This window comes from Euleptes europaea, chromosome 11, assembly GCF_029931775.1.
Source record: "Euleptes europaea isolate rEulEur1 chromosome 11, rEulEur1.hap1, whole genome shotgun sequence".
NCBI classification, from domain to species: domain Eukaryota; kingdom Metazoa; phylum Chordata; class Lepidosauria; order Squamata; family Sphaerodactylidae; genus Euleptes; species Euleptes europaea.
This window is the reverse complement of record NC_079322.1, coordinates 68,005,781-68,022,646: the sequence shown is the minus strand read 5'-3', so window position 1 is coordinate 68,022,646 and position 16,866 is coordinate 68,005,781. Positions and strand designations below refer to the sequence as shown.

At 44.6% G+C, this 16,866-nt stretch overlaps 1 protein-coding gene across 1 annotated transcript in view; it reads right to left on the bottom strand.

Annotated features, from left to right (window-relative positions):
- NCAPG2 (non-SMC condensin II complex subunit G2) overlaps window positions 1-16,866 on the bottom strand; it is a 44,590-nt gene that overhangs the window by 14,786 nt on the left and 12,938 nt on the right. Inside the window, exons 8-13 of the mRNA XM_056857124.1 lie at window positions 15,372-15,441; window positions 13,863-13,949; window positions 12,139-12,234; window positions 10,964-11,089; window positions 2,970-3,149; window positions 1,322-1,474 (exon numbers count right to left, since the gene is read on the bottom strand). Of these exons, the coding sequence (XP_056713102.1) occupies window positions 1,322-1,474; window positions 2,970-3,149; window positions 10,964-11,089; window positions 12,139-12,234; window positions 13,863-13,949; window positions 15,372-15,441 (712 nt within the window). The remainder of the gene's footprint in view (window positions 1-1,321; window positions 1,475-2,969; window positions 3,150-10,963; window positions 11,090-12,138; window positions 12,235-13,862; window positions 13,950-15,371; window positions 15,442-16,866) is intronic.

The window sequence follows — 16,866 nt, the reverse complement described above, 5'->3', positions numbered from 1 at the left end:
AACTAACATTCAAACCAGCCCTTAAATTAGTGGTTCCTTATAAAGGGAGAGCCCCCACCCCGTCTTTCAAGCATGGTATCGACATGCCTAACCATGGCGTCACGGTGCCTAAAACCGCAATCACCTTTTTTGAAAAGCCAAAAAATATAAACAGATACTCTGTGTAGTTTGGAAAAAAACACACCAAAATCCTTCCTCTTTAAGAACACATCACAGGAAAATACACAATAAAAAAACCAGAGACCATTTAAAAATCCAACCAGAGGTGCAAATGCAAACACACTTATAGAAATAACTTAATCTTCCCCCCACCCCACATTTGCATTAGCTTTATAACAAAGAAGATATTCGCTAACACACAGCACACTCCACAGCTCACACGGGCCCTCGTGTCAGTGTGCTACAGTGGTCAGCATGACCAATGGACTGGGGAGAACTAGTTTCAAGCACCCAACCCCACCACAAAGCTGACTGGTTAAGCTCGGACCAGTCACTCTCTCGCACCTTAACCTAACTCAGAGAGCACACTTAAAATGAAAAAGAAGAAGAGTTGGTTTTTCTATGCCGACTTTCTCTACCACTTAAGGAAGAATCAAACAGGCTTATAATCACCTTTCCTTCCCCTCCCCACAACAGACACCCTGTGAGGTAGGCGGGGATGAGAGACCTGTGATTAGCCCAAGGTCACCCAGCTGGCTTCATGTGTAGGAGTGGGGAAACAAATCCAGTTCACCAGATTAGGATCCACTGCTCATGTGGAGGAGTGGGGAATCAAACCCGGTCCTCCAGATCAGTCCACCGCTCCAAACCACCGCTCTTAACCACTACGCCATGCTGGCTCTCCTGGGCAGAAGAGAACCTTGAGCTCCCTGAAGGGTGGGGAGAAGCAGGGGACACACAGAAACTTTTCCTTCTGATTTGTTGCCCGAAGTATGAATAGCACGTTTCCCCCCTGATGTTTGATGGAAAGCTGCCATTCCTCCTGCTTCTGAACCCTCCTAACCGATTCAACAAATATCCCAATCCCCAATCACAGGATTTGAGTCGGGGTCTCAAATCTTTTACATTTAGAGGCAGTTTATTTTCTGCAGCTACAAAAACACCAGCCGTCCGCACCTCGATTCAGAACACGGCCCGCGATGTTTAAAAAACAATGATTAATGATTTAAGATGCAGCAATAAGTAAATAGGTGGGAGCAAAATGTTAATGCGTTCCCTGCACCTCCTTTTCCTTTTAGGATTGCTGCAGTATTGATGAATACACATTTTGCAGAATAAATTGCCTTGTTCTATGCAGCCCAGCAAACCTAATTTATCCTACCTTCGCAGCCCTGACAGACTTAATTTTCAGCAACATATCAACAAAAGCCACTCTAACTTTCTCAGAATTGTCATGGAGATTGTATTTCAGGGCTGGCAGGAGCTGTTCCAATAACGGGTGGCTTAGGACGTTGTCCAAAATTATAGGCAAGCACTACAATAGAGAAAAGAAACCACCAGTAAAAGGTTATCACCAGAAAACAGGGAATACAGAACGGAAACGATTCTAATTGCTAAGCGCATGCAGCTTAGAGAACTGGCTTTGGAGAACGGCAGCGGGGGAAAAAGCAAAGCAACACATTTTACTAAAACATGGCGTTTAATGCAAAGCGGCATATGTCACGCTTAGAAAATTCTCAATTTAATATTTCTTTTATGGAAAAGTAAAGCTGCATTGGAACAGAGACAAAAAAAGAATATTTTGGGAAGGCACGGAACACAAGTTTTTAAAAGGCTCAATACACCTATTGATATTTTCATTTCGATTGCAGGTGTTATTAGATTAACCAACGTCTCTGTTCTGGATATAACTTTACTGTTAGGTTTCCTCATTTCCACCAGATATAATCACAAAAGTGACCACTAGCCAACATCTGAAAACAGCAGGGCTGCGCTTGCATGACCTTTGCGGACCATCTATTATGTACCCGAAAAGTTTGCCAGACCTGTAGAAAAAATGTCCTGCCCCTTTAATTAATGGGACATTATTTACCAGGTGATATTATTTACCTGTAGGCATGAAAGCTTTAGACACATTAAGCCTCTGTTAAAGGAACAGGATGTTTTTCTGCAGGCCACATGGCAAGCCCTATTGAAAACTCCAACTTCCTCTCCTCTCTTAAGTTACACAAGGACCATCTTTAAAAAATCTTTATGGCCATCTGATGATAATCAACTGGTGGTCCCTGGCCCTAAGAGTGTACGGCTGTCCTCGACAAGAGCCAGGGCTCTTTCGGCCCTGGCTGCGGCCTGGCGGAATGCTCTGTCTAGCAATATCAGGGCCCTGCGGGACCTTAAAGAGTTCCACACGACCTGTAAGACAGAGCTGTTCCACCAGGCCTACAGTTAAGAGCAGCTGCGGGTACCATCTTTGCTGGCCTCCCTACTCCCCCCTTTCAATGTTATATTGTATGTCAACTTGAGGGGGCAACCTGCCGCTCGTCTCGGGCAGTATGAGTGTAATTTGATTTAGCATGGCCTTTCTTTGTTCCAGGTTTAGTCCCAGAAGTGCTGCATTGCAAAGCGGCCCCTTTACCACTCAGACCCCCAAAATGGGCTGACCCTGCCCCTCCCCCCAAAAAGCCTCCCACCAGTGAAGAGGGAGGAGTCCGGAGGGCCTGGCCACCCTAGCTACAGCCCCTCCCATGTGCTCAAGGGGATCGCAGTCCCCAAGGCAAGCAGCAGAGGGCTCGCCGTGGCTGTCACTGCTTTGACATGTGCAGGGTGTGTGCATGTGTGTTTTGTGCTGAGCAAAAGGAGTGCACAACTCTGCTCTGGTTCCTTTGCCGATCTTTGCCGGTCCCTGTCTGCCTGTTACATTTATGAATAGCAGCCATTCTGTTTCAAGAATGAATCGACATGAAATGTAATTAGTATGCCCATAAATCAATGAGAAATTAAACACAGCAGGTAGTCTGCATGAACCTTACTTTAAAAACGGAGCAGCGAACGTCAGCGGAAGTTGTATCAAAAGCAAGATCTTCAATGAGTTTTTTTAAGAGGTCAGCAAGCACCGTGGCAGGAATCATCTCCCAATATTTGAATGCTATTTTACTAACACCGAGCACCCCTGTAGATCGGACCAGAGGCTGAGGATCTTCTAGGAGAGTCTGCAGACAGAAAACAGCCGTGAGCAACGCCTCATTTCCTTACATATTGCAGCCCTTGCACTATCCTTACATGTCAGTCACAACAAAAGTAACGAAGATAACCTGCTGTGGTTATTTCGTTACAATTTCATTAGGCAGGTTAACCATACAATCATATACTGAGTTAATGCAGGCAAATACCACTGAAATCAATGGGATTAGTCTAAAATAAAGGTAAAGGTCCCCTGTGCAAGCACTGGGTCATTCCTGACCCATGGGGTGACATCACATCCCGACGTTTACTAGGCAGACTTTTGTTTATGGGGTGGTTTGCCAGTGCCTTCCCCAGTCATCTTCCCTTTATCCCCAGCAAGCTGGGTACTCATTTTACCGACCTCAGAAGGATGGAAGGCTGAGTCAATCTTGAGCGGGCTACCTGAAACCGACTTCTGTCGGGATCGAACTCAGGTTGTGAGCAGAGCTTGGACTGCAGTACTGCAGCTTACCACTCTGCGCCACGGGGCTCTAGTCTAGAATAAAGTTTCCCAAACTGTGCTCCAAGAGCACTTGGTGCTCTGCAAAACATCTCCTAGTGCTCCGTGAAGAGATTGGAAAGAAAAATACGACTGTGATTCGGTTTAGTATATAGGTGCTAGGTGAAAATTAGTGCTCTGTGACAAATTTCTCTCCTGAAAAGTGCACCATGACTCAAAAAGTTTGGGAAACTCTGGTCTAGAGTAACTCTGCATAGGATTGCCCTGTTAAGGGTCAGCTGGACTGAACAGGAACTGCACAGGGGCTCCCCACAATGCTTTGGGACACCTCACATTAATTTTTAAAGGGCTTGGCCAGGAGAATTTCTTGGGGGATCGTGCTCTAAGCATTTTCAGACTTATTAGCTAACTCCTCTGGGCCTAGAATATGAGCTCAAGCGTTTCTCTAGGATTCCATCACCAGTAAAACTGTTTATCATCCTACATTATAAATTCATGTTCTGTGCTATAAAGTTACGTTTTGCTATCAGGGAGGAGAGAGAATCAATATTCAGCGGCATGTAGCCAACGAAACCTCAGCGGGGCTCATGGCTAAGTAAGTGGTGCTTCGTTACCACAAGTGCAGAGTTATCACATACGTGACAGAGTTAGGCATGGAGCGATCCACGTGCCGTATGAGCACTCGCCGTGTCCAATTTGAAAACGCATTAACCATGTTACTGAATTATACATTTTAAAAATCAATACATTAAAATAAAAATACAAACGTTACAGGTGCTTTATTCAATTTACTGCGGTGTGTTGAAATGACACCCCTGATGTTTCTTTATCCGTGTTCCGTTCCCCTTTCACCCACCATACCCATATTCACTCAAAAAGAAGACAACCTTGAACGTAAGACGAAGGGAGCTTTGACTCTCGAAAGCTTACACCTCGAAGCTCTTGTTGGACTCAAAGGTGGTTCTGGACTCAAATCTAACTGCTTTACTGCAATAGAAAAAAGCAAGAGTCCAGGAGCACCTCAAAGACTAACAAAATTTCTGGCAGGGTATGAGCTTTCTACTGCAGACCAACTTCTGTTAGGCATCGCCTGTTCTACTGCATCTGTTAGGGTGTGGTCTGTTCTACTGCAGACCTACACGGCTGCCCTCTGAAAGCCCCCAAAACTGTTATACGCAAGTATGACGCACCCCCCTTCCAACCACTTCAATATCTCACTCACTCAGCCCGGCCGTATATGCTGAGGAGAAAAGGCATTGGCCTGAGTATATTTGTGAGGAGAATTATTTCTTCTTCTCCTCCAGGGCTGCCCTCTGAAAGCCCCCAAAACTGTTATACGCAAGTATTTTTAATTGGACATAACTAACATATGCAAATTTAAGAAGCCCCCCCCCCTTTTGGGGGGATGGCCTAACTCTAAAAGAGCCTTGGCTACTTACCGTGAAGGCTTCTTCTGCTCAGAGGGACGAAGGGCATCTTCATTATGGGTGTTTCCTTTTCCTCTTATCTCGGGAGGCAGGAACCAAATATTTAAATTTTTCTGACCTCTGAGGGTAAACGCCCCCTTGTGATCAGTTAAAGACTTTCCGAGCCTTATATATTTAAGATAGACTGAAGAAACATGTTAGTTATAATTCTATACAAGAAATAAGTTCCTAATAAACATTAACGATGAACCTTTAGGATAACTATAAGTCATGAACCAACAAACAGCGTTTAACTTGAATTGAATGTCAACTGGAAGTTAGATGTAACCATGATTACCTGTAATTTTATTTTATTTGTTTTATTTATATTTTACTGACGTCTGGGCGGGCAAGATGCCCTTCGTCCCTCTGAGCAGAAGAAGCCTTCACGGTAAGTAGCCAAGGCTCTTTCTCGCTCAGAGGGAGAAGGGCATCTTCATTATGGGACATACAAGAGCTGTCCCCCGCCCTTGGGAGGGTTAGACGTCCTGAAGTATACTTTGCAGTACTCGTCTGCCTAAGGCGGCATCTGCTGACAAGTATAGATCTAATTTGTAGTGTCTCACAAATGTGGACACCGAGGACCAAGTTGCAGCCTTACATATCTCTTCCATAAAGCACGGCAGTCGAAGGCTGCTGAAGTAGCCGCACTTCTTCCCAAGTGGGCAGTAACGCCCGCAGGAGCAGGTAGGTTACTTATTCTATAAGCCTGTGTTATGTATAAGGTGATGGTCCTACTAATGGATGCCTTGGACATATGCTTGCCCTTGTCAGGTGGTGAGATATGAACGAATAAGGAGTCAGAGTTCCTAATAATTTTAGTAAGATAAATGTAAACAGGTAGTGCCCTTCTTAGGTCTAGCTAGTGCCAGGCCTTCTCCTTAGGATTCTTGGGGTTAGTGCAGAAGATGTAAGCACTATGTCCTGCTCCCTGTGAAACTTGCAGCTACATTTTGTCCTATCTCAGTGATTGGTTCGAATGGTAGTTGTGTGAGTGCTGTCAAAGCTGTGTGCAGGCTCTAGTTGTGAACCTGTGTCTAACAGGAGGAGCTAAATAACTGACGCCCCTTAAAAAGGCTTTTATGTGATGGTGTTTGGTTAAGCGGTATCCAGATACCTTGGGTACTATGGTAGCTATAGATGCCAGTTGCCTTTGTAGAGTGCAGGTAGCTAGCCCTAAGCTCTGTCCCTCCTGATGGCTTCCTTGTTGTCAATATGGTAGTGACGGCCACCGGGCTATAACCTAGGGCTATAAGTCATCTCCTTTCAGTGCCCGTGCGGTCAGTTTGTACCACCCTGGATTGGGATGGCATATTGGGTCTTGTAGAGGGAGATCTTGTCTGTCTGGAAGTCTCCAATGGTTCTGTATGGACATCTGAATTATAGATGGGAACCACGGTCATCGCAGCCAATATGGAGCTATGAATCTGACTGATGCTTTTTGAAGTCGTACCTTTCTCAATACCCTTGGAGGGAGGGGGGGACCCGTACAGTAGGTCGTGTGGCCCTGGTGACATTAAGAGGTCCATTTGTTCCGCCCCCTGTTGACGGTACATGGAATAGTACCTTGGCAGCTGGTGGATGATGCTGGATGCAAACAGATGAATCTGTGGCGTGCCGAATCTCTGAGTAATAAGTTGAAAGACCTCTGGATGTAGAGACCATTCTGCCTCGCTGATGTCCTGTCTGCTGAGCCAGTCTGCTTGTATGTTGACTGTGCCCTGAATATGTTCTGCTGATTTTGATGAGAGGTTGGACTCGGCCCAAGGAAAAATGTAGTCGCTTCTGAGGATCGTCCTGATTTCTAGGGCACTGATGTGAAGATTCTGTTCTTGATAGTCCATGTTGCTTGAGCCATTGTCCCTTGAGTGTGGCTTCCCAACCTGATAGACACGCGTCCGTGAAGATTTGAATTGGTGTTGGACGGAGATACCAACTTCCTTTCGTCAAATTCTGAGACTGAAACCATCATACTAGTCTTGATCTGACTTCATCGGTCAGGATGAGATTTCTGTCACTTCTTCCTTGGTATGTCTCTTTGGTACGGCCTTAAGAACCATTGAAGAGGTCTTGCTCGTAAGCGTGCCCCTTGAACTGCGGGAATGCATGCAGACATGTGACCCTTCAGTTTGGTCAGGGACATTAGAGAAGGCGACCGGGAATTAATCGCTTTCTTTGCTAGAGATGAAATGTTGTGGATTTTTGTCCACTGGAAGGTATAAGGAGTTTGTCAGTGTGTCTATGTCCATCCCCCATCTCTCTCAATCGTTGGGATGGAACTAAGTGGGTCTTTCTGAAGTTGATTATGACCAGTGTTCTGTTAACCTCTTTAGAACTCTCTCTGAATGATCTATGCTCTGCTAGTTTGAGCTTGCGCAAATCAGAATGTCGTCTGAGAAGGGTGCATTCTCACGCCCTCCTCGCGCAGAGATGTGACTGGTGTGTCCAGAACTTTGGTGAATACTCGAGGAGGGGCGATGATAACCCGAATCGTAAGGCCCTGAATTGGAAGAGGTGTTCCTTGTATGGGAACCGAAGGAAACAACAATGTGCCGGGTGTATTAGAATGTAAGAAAATGCTTTTCCCTGAGGACCTGTGTGACTGACTTTAGTGTCTCCATCCTGAAGCGCTTTAATGGGATAATCTGTTCAGAAACTTGAGGTCTAGGATGGCTTTCCATCCGCCGCCTTTGTTGGGAACAGTAAAGAATACTGAATAGACTCCCAATGTATGCTCTAATGGTGAGACTGGCTCCATCGCCTTGATGTCCAAGAGGCCTCTGAAGTTCTATGGATTTTTTTTTTTTTTGGGGGGGGGGGAATGTTGGAGATATTACTAGTCGATGTGAAGGAGTGTAAGAAAAACTCTATCTGATAGCCTTGTGAGATAATGTTTGTGACCCAGAGGCCTGGTTGGGAGGTGACCACTGACGGTGTAATAGGCTGAGCCTGCCTTCCACTGACTGGTGGCTGGCGTCACTGTTTGGTTGGGCGGTCGGGTTTATCCCCTTTATTGCCCTGGAAGGTGGAGGATTTTGGAGATTTATTGAATCGTCCTCCTTTACTAAAGGAGCTGCGATTCTGGTTCCGGTGGTTTCTAGGTTGATCAGGTCTGTATCTTTGAAATATGTGGTATGCACGAAAGGACATAGAGGGAGTGATCCCTTGGATTCCTTGCGTAGAAACTTGTCTTTGGTCTCCACTGATATGGGGACCAAATTGTCTCCAAGCAAGGTCTTTCCCTGATACAGGAAGCCCATAATAACCAATTTTGATCTATATACTCCGCTTGCCAGGGGCGTACCCAGAGAGCCTTTCTGGCAGCTGAGGCTGTGGCTAGTGTTCTAGCTGCATATGACATGTTATCTAAGGAGGAATCAGCTAGAAAGAATACCACTCTCGAAAACATGGATGACATGGTATCTAAGGTAGAATCAGCTGGAAGGATACCACTCTCAAAAAAAACATGGATGCCCTTCTGGCATCTGATGCTGCGGCTAGTGTCCTAGCTGCATATGGCATGGTATCGAAGTTCGAATCAGTTAGAAAGAATACCACTCTCAAAAAACATGGGTACTCCTGTAAAGGCGTTTCTTTCTTCCTGTGGAAAAAGTTGATATAACTTCCTAGTCCAAATTATTGCCGCTCTGTATACTAGGGCAGATGTGATAGAAGCGCTTGATAGTGAGTGCCAAGGCCTCTGAGCATTTATGCCTGCTAACTCTGCCTTCCTATCTGTAGGGTCCCTAATCATGGCAAGGCCATGTAACAAGGTTGAAGGAGTGAAGGCAGTGACAGGTGATTCTACTGAAGGCACTTTTAGAATTTTAGAAGCACCGATAAACCAACTATAAAGGCTTCCTAGAGGCTGTGGAGCATTGTATGGGTGCCATTGGTTTCTCCCGCTCTGCTTTCAACAGAGTTAGAAATAATCAAGCGCTGGCACAAACCTATCTGGAGTCTTTTCTCCCACTCTGAGTCCTCTGAGAGATCAAGAGTAGCTAGGTTTTTATGCCAATGCAGAAGGAAATCTTCTGCGTTAAATACTATAGACAGTCTGGGTACCAATTGGCAATTTTGTAACCGTGAATTAGCTTTCAGCGCTGCTTAGGCTGGCCAGCACGTACTCTCTTGGTACTACTTGGACTGGTGATTGGCTCACCAGGATCTCAGGCAGAGGTCTTCCACATCACCTACTACCAGAATTGGCCCTCTGCATGCCAATCCGACGCTCTGCCACTGAGCCACAGTCGTTCCCCTGCTTTGGCTGATATTCTGCCCTTTTAGCAATCAGATTACTGTTTGTGGTGCTGGAGGGTGTGATCCCTACGATCCCTGTATGGATGGGGCAGGATAAGGAGGTTGTACTGCCCTTAAGCCATCTGAGAAGGCGTTTTTAATCAGGGCGGAGAGCTCTGCTCTTACAGGAGTAAAACAGGCTGCATCTATGAGGGGGGGGGGCGAAGTCACCTTACCGGCAGTCGATGTCTCCGTTGATGCTTCCCGTCCTTGAATAATAATAGGCGAGCCGCCTGAGGACGGAGCATTGCGAGGCAAAAAGGCGAGCCGCCAGCCTCCTTCATTTTCCCCGTTTGTGCAGTGTGGGAGAAGTGGCTATAGCCGCTGTGTTCTCCTGGCTGCTTCCCGCTGCTTCCCGTCCTTGAATAACAATAGGCGAGCCGCCTAAGGACGGAGCACGGCGGGCGAGGCAAAAAGGCGAGCCGCCAGCCTCCTTCATTTCCCCCGTTCATGCTGTGTGGGAGGAGCGGCTACCGCCGCTGTTTTCTCCCGGCCGCTTTCTGTTGCGATCTGGCAGTCGCGTCTTTCAGGCGCGGCAGAGCAGCGTGCGTTTTGCAGCAGGCATTTGGCGCGCTTGTTAGCGGTCGAGCCAAGCCGTTTGTACTTGCCTGCGCCGTTCTTGCCGCTTTTGCCTTTCCCTTTTGAGTTTTGGTCCTCAGGTCACCAGAGTGACTGTCCAAGGGTTCATCTAATTGTAGTGGTAAGGCCACTAGCAGGCTAGGGTCTAAATTGGCAGGCGCTATATAGCTGTCCTGATGCCGATCCGCCATTTTTTATTTTTATTTTTTGGCGGGAAAAGACCCTTCTGAGGAGAATAGGCAGAAAATTAAGACAGTAAATAGAATTGAGTAGTAGATTAGTTAGGTTAAGTTTAGGTTTGTTAAAATAAGAATATTTTTAGGTCTAATAAGTAAGGTTAAGGTTTCTCTATTATTTCTGTAGCAGAGAGCTGCTAGAAGGCTGCTCTCCCGTTCAAGGCAGGAAATAGAACTGATCACAAGGGGGCGTTTACCCTCAGAGGTCAGAAAAATTTAAATATTTGGTTCCTGCCTCCCGAGATAAGAGGAAAAGGAAACACCCATAATGAAGATGCCCTTCTCCCTCTGAGCGAGAATAACTTAATTCTTGCACTTGAATAAATACTGCAGTTGACTGAGGAGTTGAGCTTCTCCCCCCTTGGGTGCTGAGAGTGCTAGGCCTTTTGTGGAAAATAAGCCACTGGAGAAAATGAGATTTTCTGTGTGCAACAGCTTACTGCGACTGTAAAAGCTAACACTTCTGCTAATGTAATGGCCTTTACATTAGCAGAAAGGACTGTGGAAGGAATGCATGCAGCTATTTTGCTAATAGTTACCTCTATAGTGCTATTTGGTCTGATCTGTCTTTATTAGTTTTCACATTCTGTATTGTTCTACAAATACAAATAGTGAAGGGTCCAAATGAGGCAGTACTGCTAGTGTGCAAAAAGAAATGTGCTTAAACATCTCACGTGCTGTCACTTCTGAGCAGATTTAACTAATCTTAAATTAGTTTTGATAGAAAGGGATGATAAAGAGAACAAACACAAAGAACTTACAAAAAGTTCATCAAATTGCCTTTGAATTTCATTATCAGTATCTTCTTTGCTAAAATGTGGATCCAGAATAGGAAAAGCATCAACAAATAACAACGCTGCGTTTGATCGGACTTCTGAGTTTCGGGCCTGTTACAAAAAATGTGGGGGAGAAAAAATAGTTAAATTTGTTGATTATTACACAGATGTTTATTTGCACATTACTCATCGTGTTCATGTGCTACAATCAATTAAGATTTTCTCCAGAGTGTACTCCCAGCTTTGGAGGCAAAGGTGGGTGGTGATCGGACACACCTTTCCTGCAAGGATGACATACAGTACAATCCTAAGGAGAGTTACTCCAGTCTAAGCCCATTGAAATGAATGGGTTTAGACTGGAGTAACTAGGTTTGCATTGAGTTCTAGAATTCCCTCCGTACAATGGTTACCATGACACCAAACCTTAGGTGCCAAATGAAAACTTTGTTTTCTTAGATTTTTTGCTGCCTTTTATTATGTTTTCCTTTCTTTCTTTGGCCTCAGTTTTGCTTCAAGTTTTCCCTTTTTTCCTGTTTTTATGATTCAAGATACTGTCTTTCTTTCTTGCTTCTCCAGTGGTGGAGATATAACTTTCTAGAAGCCCAGAACCCTGAAAAGCAGCTAATATAGCAAAAGAGCTTGATCTATTCTCTGCTGCAGTTTGATTATGAAAGCAATACTTTAGTTTCAAACCTTGTGACATTAGATTTCTCTTCCTGCTAAACTGCCTGCTGCTGTGTGAAAAGGGAGCACAGATAAATGAAGTAGCCTCTTTTAAATTAGCAGGCTTTTGGTACAGCCGTTATCCATGCAATAAGCTGGAACAAATGTTTGCAAATAGCTAATTCCTTCTACCACAGCAACATGGACACTGTATAAAAAAAAAAAAAGTCCTCTATTGGCTGTCTTTGATTTTGTTTTGAAACCTCCCAAAGTTTTGTGATTGGCCCCACCCTGTATGGCAGCCATTTTGTGGTGATACCCACCCCCTGCTCTTCAAATTGCAGATGTCCGTAGGTCGAGTAAGACTGGTAACCCCTGTTTAAAAACACGCTGCTCTTCAAAGATGCCACAAGGTTCCCATTTGTCAGTACCAAAATTAGTACAGCTTTTGAAAATAATCTGGATGCTTAAAAGAAAACCCAGAGCATGTGAATTACCTTCAGCGCTCTCCAAAGAATAGGTTGATAGAGTCTATAAAGTACCTCCTCAACTCCCTGGCGACATTTGTTTTGCTTGTGGAAGTAGCTCAGCAACTGACAAAACAAGAGTCAATGCAAATGATACAAGAGGTCATTTCACAAGCTGTTAAAAAGAAAAATGCATACACCCATATGGCTAATTTCACCCATTACCTTTTGCAAAATGAGAATTCCAATGTCAGTTTAAAACTGACAGGATCACATTTGTTTTAGTAAAGTATACTAAATGTATCTACAAAAACATATTGATGGCTTGCAATTAATGTTTTCTGGTCATCTGGACAGTTACCTATACAGGCTCAGTACTGCAGAATATTTTACAGTTCTAGCCGAGAAACCAGTGCCCAAATCTCCTCCCCAGAGGAAGAGTTTTGCCTCTCTGCGTAAGGCTTGATGGGAGCAGCAAGCAACACCCTGCTCAAAACAAAACCATTCCTATCGCTTTGGAAAGACGTCACTACAGGCTCTCAGGTCCTAAAAACCATTTGCAAGGACTATATCATTGAGTTCAATGCTAGCCTTCAGAACATCCCATTAAAACCACTCTGCCTCGAGCACACTTAACAAGTGCTATTGCTGCATCATCTGCCTAACAACGACGTGGCCTTTCAGGAAACCTGCAAAGCTGCTATGTGGTCAACCGCCTCTACCTGTGTCATTCTGGCTAGAGTTCTAGAATAGACTGGAGTTGCTTCCGGATCAGCACAACACCCATATGAAGGACTGCAGAGACCATGAGAAGGAGGGGCAGGAAGAGCCGAGTCAGTGTTTGGCTCTCGCGGCCCTTTCTGACATGCCAACTATCTGGCAGCCAAACATTCACACGACTAGCTTTGTATAACTAAGATTTGAGGTTTATACACCTTGAACAAAAGCTACTTTCTTATGTCAATGATAAACCATTTTGAAACCAAGGTATCTTTGCTTCAAAGGGGAAACAAAAACAAAAATTCCATTGGACAAGACTTCTGATGCACCAGAAGTAGCTCTTTAGGCTCCAACCAGGGCATTCAAGCTGTCATTACTTTGTCTTTACACCATGGCTGAGAGTTAGATTTGGAAGTGCCGGCTTGTCTATAGATTCAAATTTAAAAGGTTCTAGTTACAATTAATCAAGGCGCTCAGGTTGGCATACCTGGGATTATATCAGTTGATCCTTCCAACAACACTGTGGGATGGGCTAGTCAGTGTCTCTCAGCCTAACCCAGGGACACCCAGTGAGCATCCTTACTGAGCGGAGATTAGGAGTCAAGCTTGACATTCCATTCAATGCACCACAGTAGCTCCAGCAAAATAGGTATCACAGAAAGCAGGGATACTAAAGCAGTCACATGCTTGTGACAAGCAAGGAACATTTAAACAGTATGAGCAAATTGATACTCCCGATCCATGATTATAGTACTTTCGATCATTGGTTTTCAAATTGTTCCAGCATTCAAATTGTTCTGGTTCTCTGAAAGTGTTTGCCTATAACCAACAGTGCCCTCCTGTATTCATAGCTGCAGGGGAGCACAGGAAGCATGGTGAACCCCAAATGAGCATGTGAAACAAGGACGTGCCCAAGATTGCTCTGAATTTTGCAAAGATTCCGTGTGCAGGAATTACTCCGCAAACAAGTCGATGTGAAAAGATTCCCCAAAGATAGCAAAGTCAAAAACCTCTGCTGCAGATGGTCAACACACCTCTCTTGTTTTAGGATGCAGTGGGGAATTTCTGGGAAGATGAATTGCGTGATGCATGAAATCTTGAATACAGTTATGCTCAATCACCTGAATCAAAAATAAAGACACTGAATGCACAAAGGTTCACATTTTCCTATCATTTATGGCTGCCATGTACAGTTGTTGAACAGGATTGTGTACGCTGCGTGCATGTGCAGCAGCGTGCATGTGCAGCAGCAACTATTCACACTTTTGTCCCTCAGAATTACTGTTCTATTAATATACATAATACATATACAAATTTAAAGCACATATGATTGACCAGCTATGGTCTCTTGAACTTAATGACAAGCCTCACAAATTGTAGCTCAACTGTGAAGCAAACAGAATGACAACCTAAGCACCGTGCGTTCAAAAACAGATTCAACTTTTATTTTTATTCTTTCAGTATTTGTCTAATACTATCTTTCCTTCTCTTAAGTAGCTCTTATTATATTTCTCTATTTACAGCATTAGCCCATATTGTGCCTTGGAGAAACTAACAACAGAGTAATTAAAAGCAAACACGAGACCATACAGCATCGATACTTGGAGAACGGCAACAAATGGCTCCTTCTTTATTTTTTTATTACAGTGGGAGAAAATTTAAAATGTAGCCCCCCTTTCCTGAGCTCATGGAAAAGGGCAAGATTGCAAATCTAAATAAATAAGAACTTAATCCTCGGCTGTGATGCTAAGGCCCCTGGAGATGACACAGGAACAGGATCTTTACCTCCTTGCATTAGCCAAGACAAGTTTCTGCACATCTGTGCTATTAAAGACACCCAAGCAGGTCCTGCATTAGCCAAGCCGTGAAGTTAATGACTTCCTGGGAAATTAGGATAAATTGGAAAGGAGTGACAGGAGCAGAAATGAGGAGCGATGAAGACAAATACCCTAAAGAACGGGAGGCAGACACTGCAGCCTATTACCCCTCCGCCCTGCTACTTATGGAAGCAGCTTGACGTTACTTCAACCTGCACTTTATACTGGGGTATACTGGGGGTGGATGCAAATACAGCGTTATCTGCTGTCAGATAGATCGGTCAATTGCCTGAGAGATGTGGCAACTTTTCTCTTTATAGTGCCAAGGAAAAATTAAATTTCATTTCCCCCTTTTTAAAGTGTGAAGTGGTTGATGGATAGCCAGTGGCTGTTAAATCTAGGGGAAAGAAACAGTTTAAATCATTGTTCCTGGCCGTCAATAGCTTGGCATAGGCAATGAGTGACAGCGTCCCTGAAAGCTGTTTCTCCATAAAAAGGCTGCTAGCTTTATATGCATGTATTGGTGCCAAGACCCAAACTGCTATTTGTGTTTAAGCATCTAGTAAAGGTGTATTTGGCCTCAGTATCCAGCTCCCTAACGGTAGCCTGGACACAGCTGGATTGCCTCTCCTCTGCATAATTGAGAGTAAAAACATCTTAACAGCCAAAAAAAAAAAAAAATCTATCTGGAAATAAAGAAAGTGTAGCAAGTTCAAATCAATATACCTCTAATATCTCCCCTGAAGCTTTTTTCCAGGCTCTGAAATAAATTTCTGCAATGTTTGTCATCAGGGACCTGTGTTAGCAGATTAAGAGGCAATTAGATTTGGAAAAAACAGACTCTCAACGATAAACTTCTCCATGTTTCTTTACCATTTTAAGAGGCTTCCAGGCATTTTTGCAGTCTTTCCCTCAGATTAAAACACACACGTACACACAGATCAGTTTGGGCAGCTGGCAGTTCAAAAGAAGCCAGGAAGCTGCATTCAGCTCAGTCACATTCTTGGTCTACAAAGATCAGTTACTGTCCACTCTGACGGGACCCAGCTCTCCAGGGTTTCAGGCTGAGTTCTTTCAGATCACCTACTCTCTCGTCCTTTTAACTGAAGATGGTGGGGACTGAACCTGGGACCTTCTGAACACAAGCCCAAAGCTCTGCCACTGAGCCATGGTACTTCGAATGTGCAGTCAACATGGTTTGAAGCCTGGCATTTGTTATTCAAAGGTATGCCAAGAGTCTGTTCAGTTACCATGGCTAACAGGCACCGATAAACATGGCATAAAGGTATGTCTGCCCTGACCTGGATAGCCCAGGCTAGCCTGATTTCATCAACTAAGCAGGGTCGGCCTGGCAAGTATTTGGATAGGAGACCTCCAAGGAATATCAGGGTCATGACACAGAGGCAGGCAATGGCATACCACTTCTGAATGTCGTTTGCCTTGAAAAATCCCACCGGGGTCGCCAAAAGTGTCACTTGACAGCAAAAAAAAGGAGAGGTGTGTCTGTTTTTTAAGGCCATCTAAACCAGTGGCCACCATCACATCTTGCAGAACTAAGTTCCATTTGTATCTGGTGTGAACTTGCATCCGGTGAGCAGCTGTTCAGCACTCACTTGGGTAGTAACAGCCAAGATAGGTGCTATCCAGCATGAATACAAAAGTCAGACTTTTCTCCTCGGGCAACACTTGGTATTTTTTTAAATACAGAATCTCATCTGTCATTCTGCTGTCCTTCCACTCAGCCTAGTAAAACAGAGCCCGCACTCTTAACGTTGAAATTCCTGACCGTGAGGCTGAGAAGACACGGCCGTTTCTCGAGTTCGGGCTTCAGCTGGTACAGATTATGGCTGCTTGTCTGTCGGTGAGAGCCCAAAGGAGGAAGCGTATTACCATCCTGAAACAGCTTCATTGGCTATTAATTGGCTTCTGAGTCCAATTTAAGGTGCTGGTATTGACCTTTAAAGTCTTATATGATGTTGGACCGGCCTACCTGAAAGTTTGCCTCTGCCAACATGAACTGGTACAGCACCCAAGTCTCTCCCCTATTGCTGGAGCCCCTCTTTTAAATGTATCCATTTGGGTTGCCACCCGGCTCACTCCATTACAGCAGAGGCTCTGGAATGGTTTGCCAGAAGAGGTGAGGAGGGTCCCTATTTTGTCCCAAGTTGGTGGGCAGTAAAAGCTGTCCCTTTCAGGCTGACCTTTGAGGGGTCTTAGATTG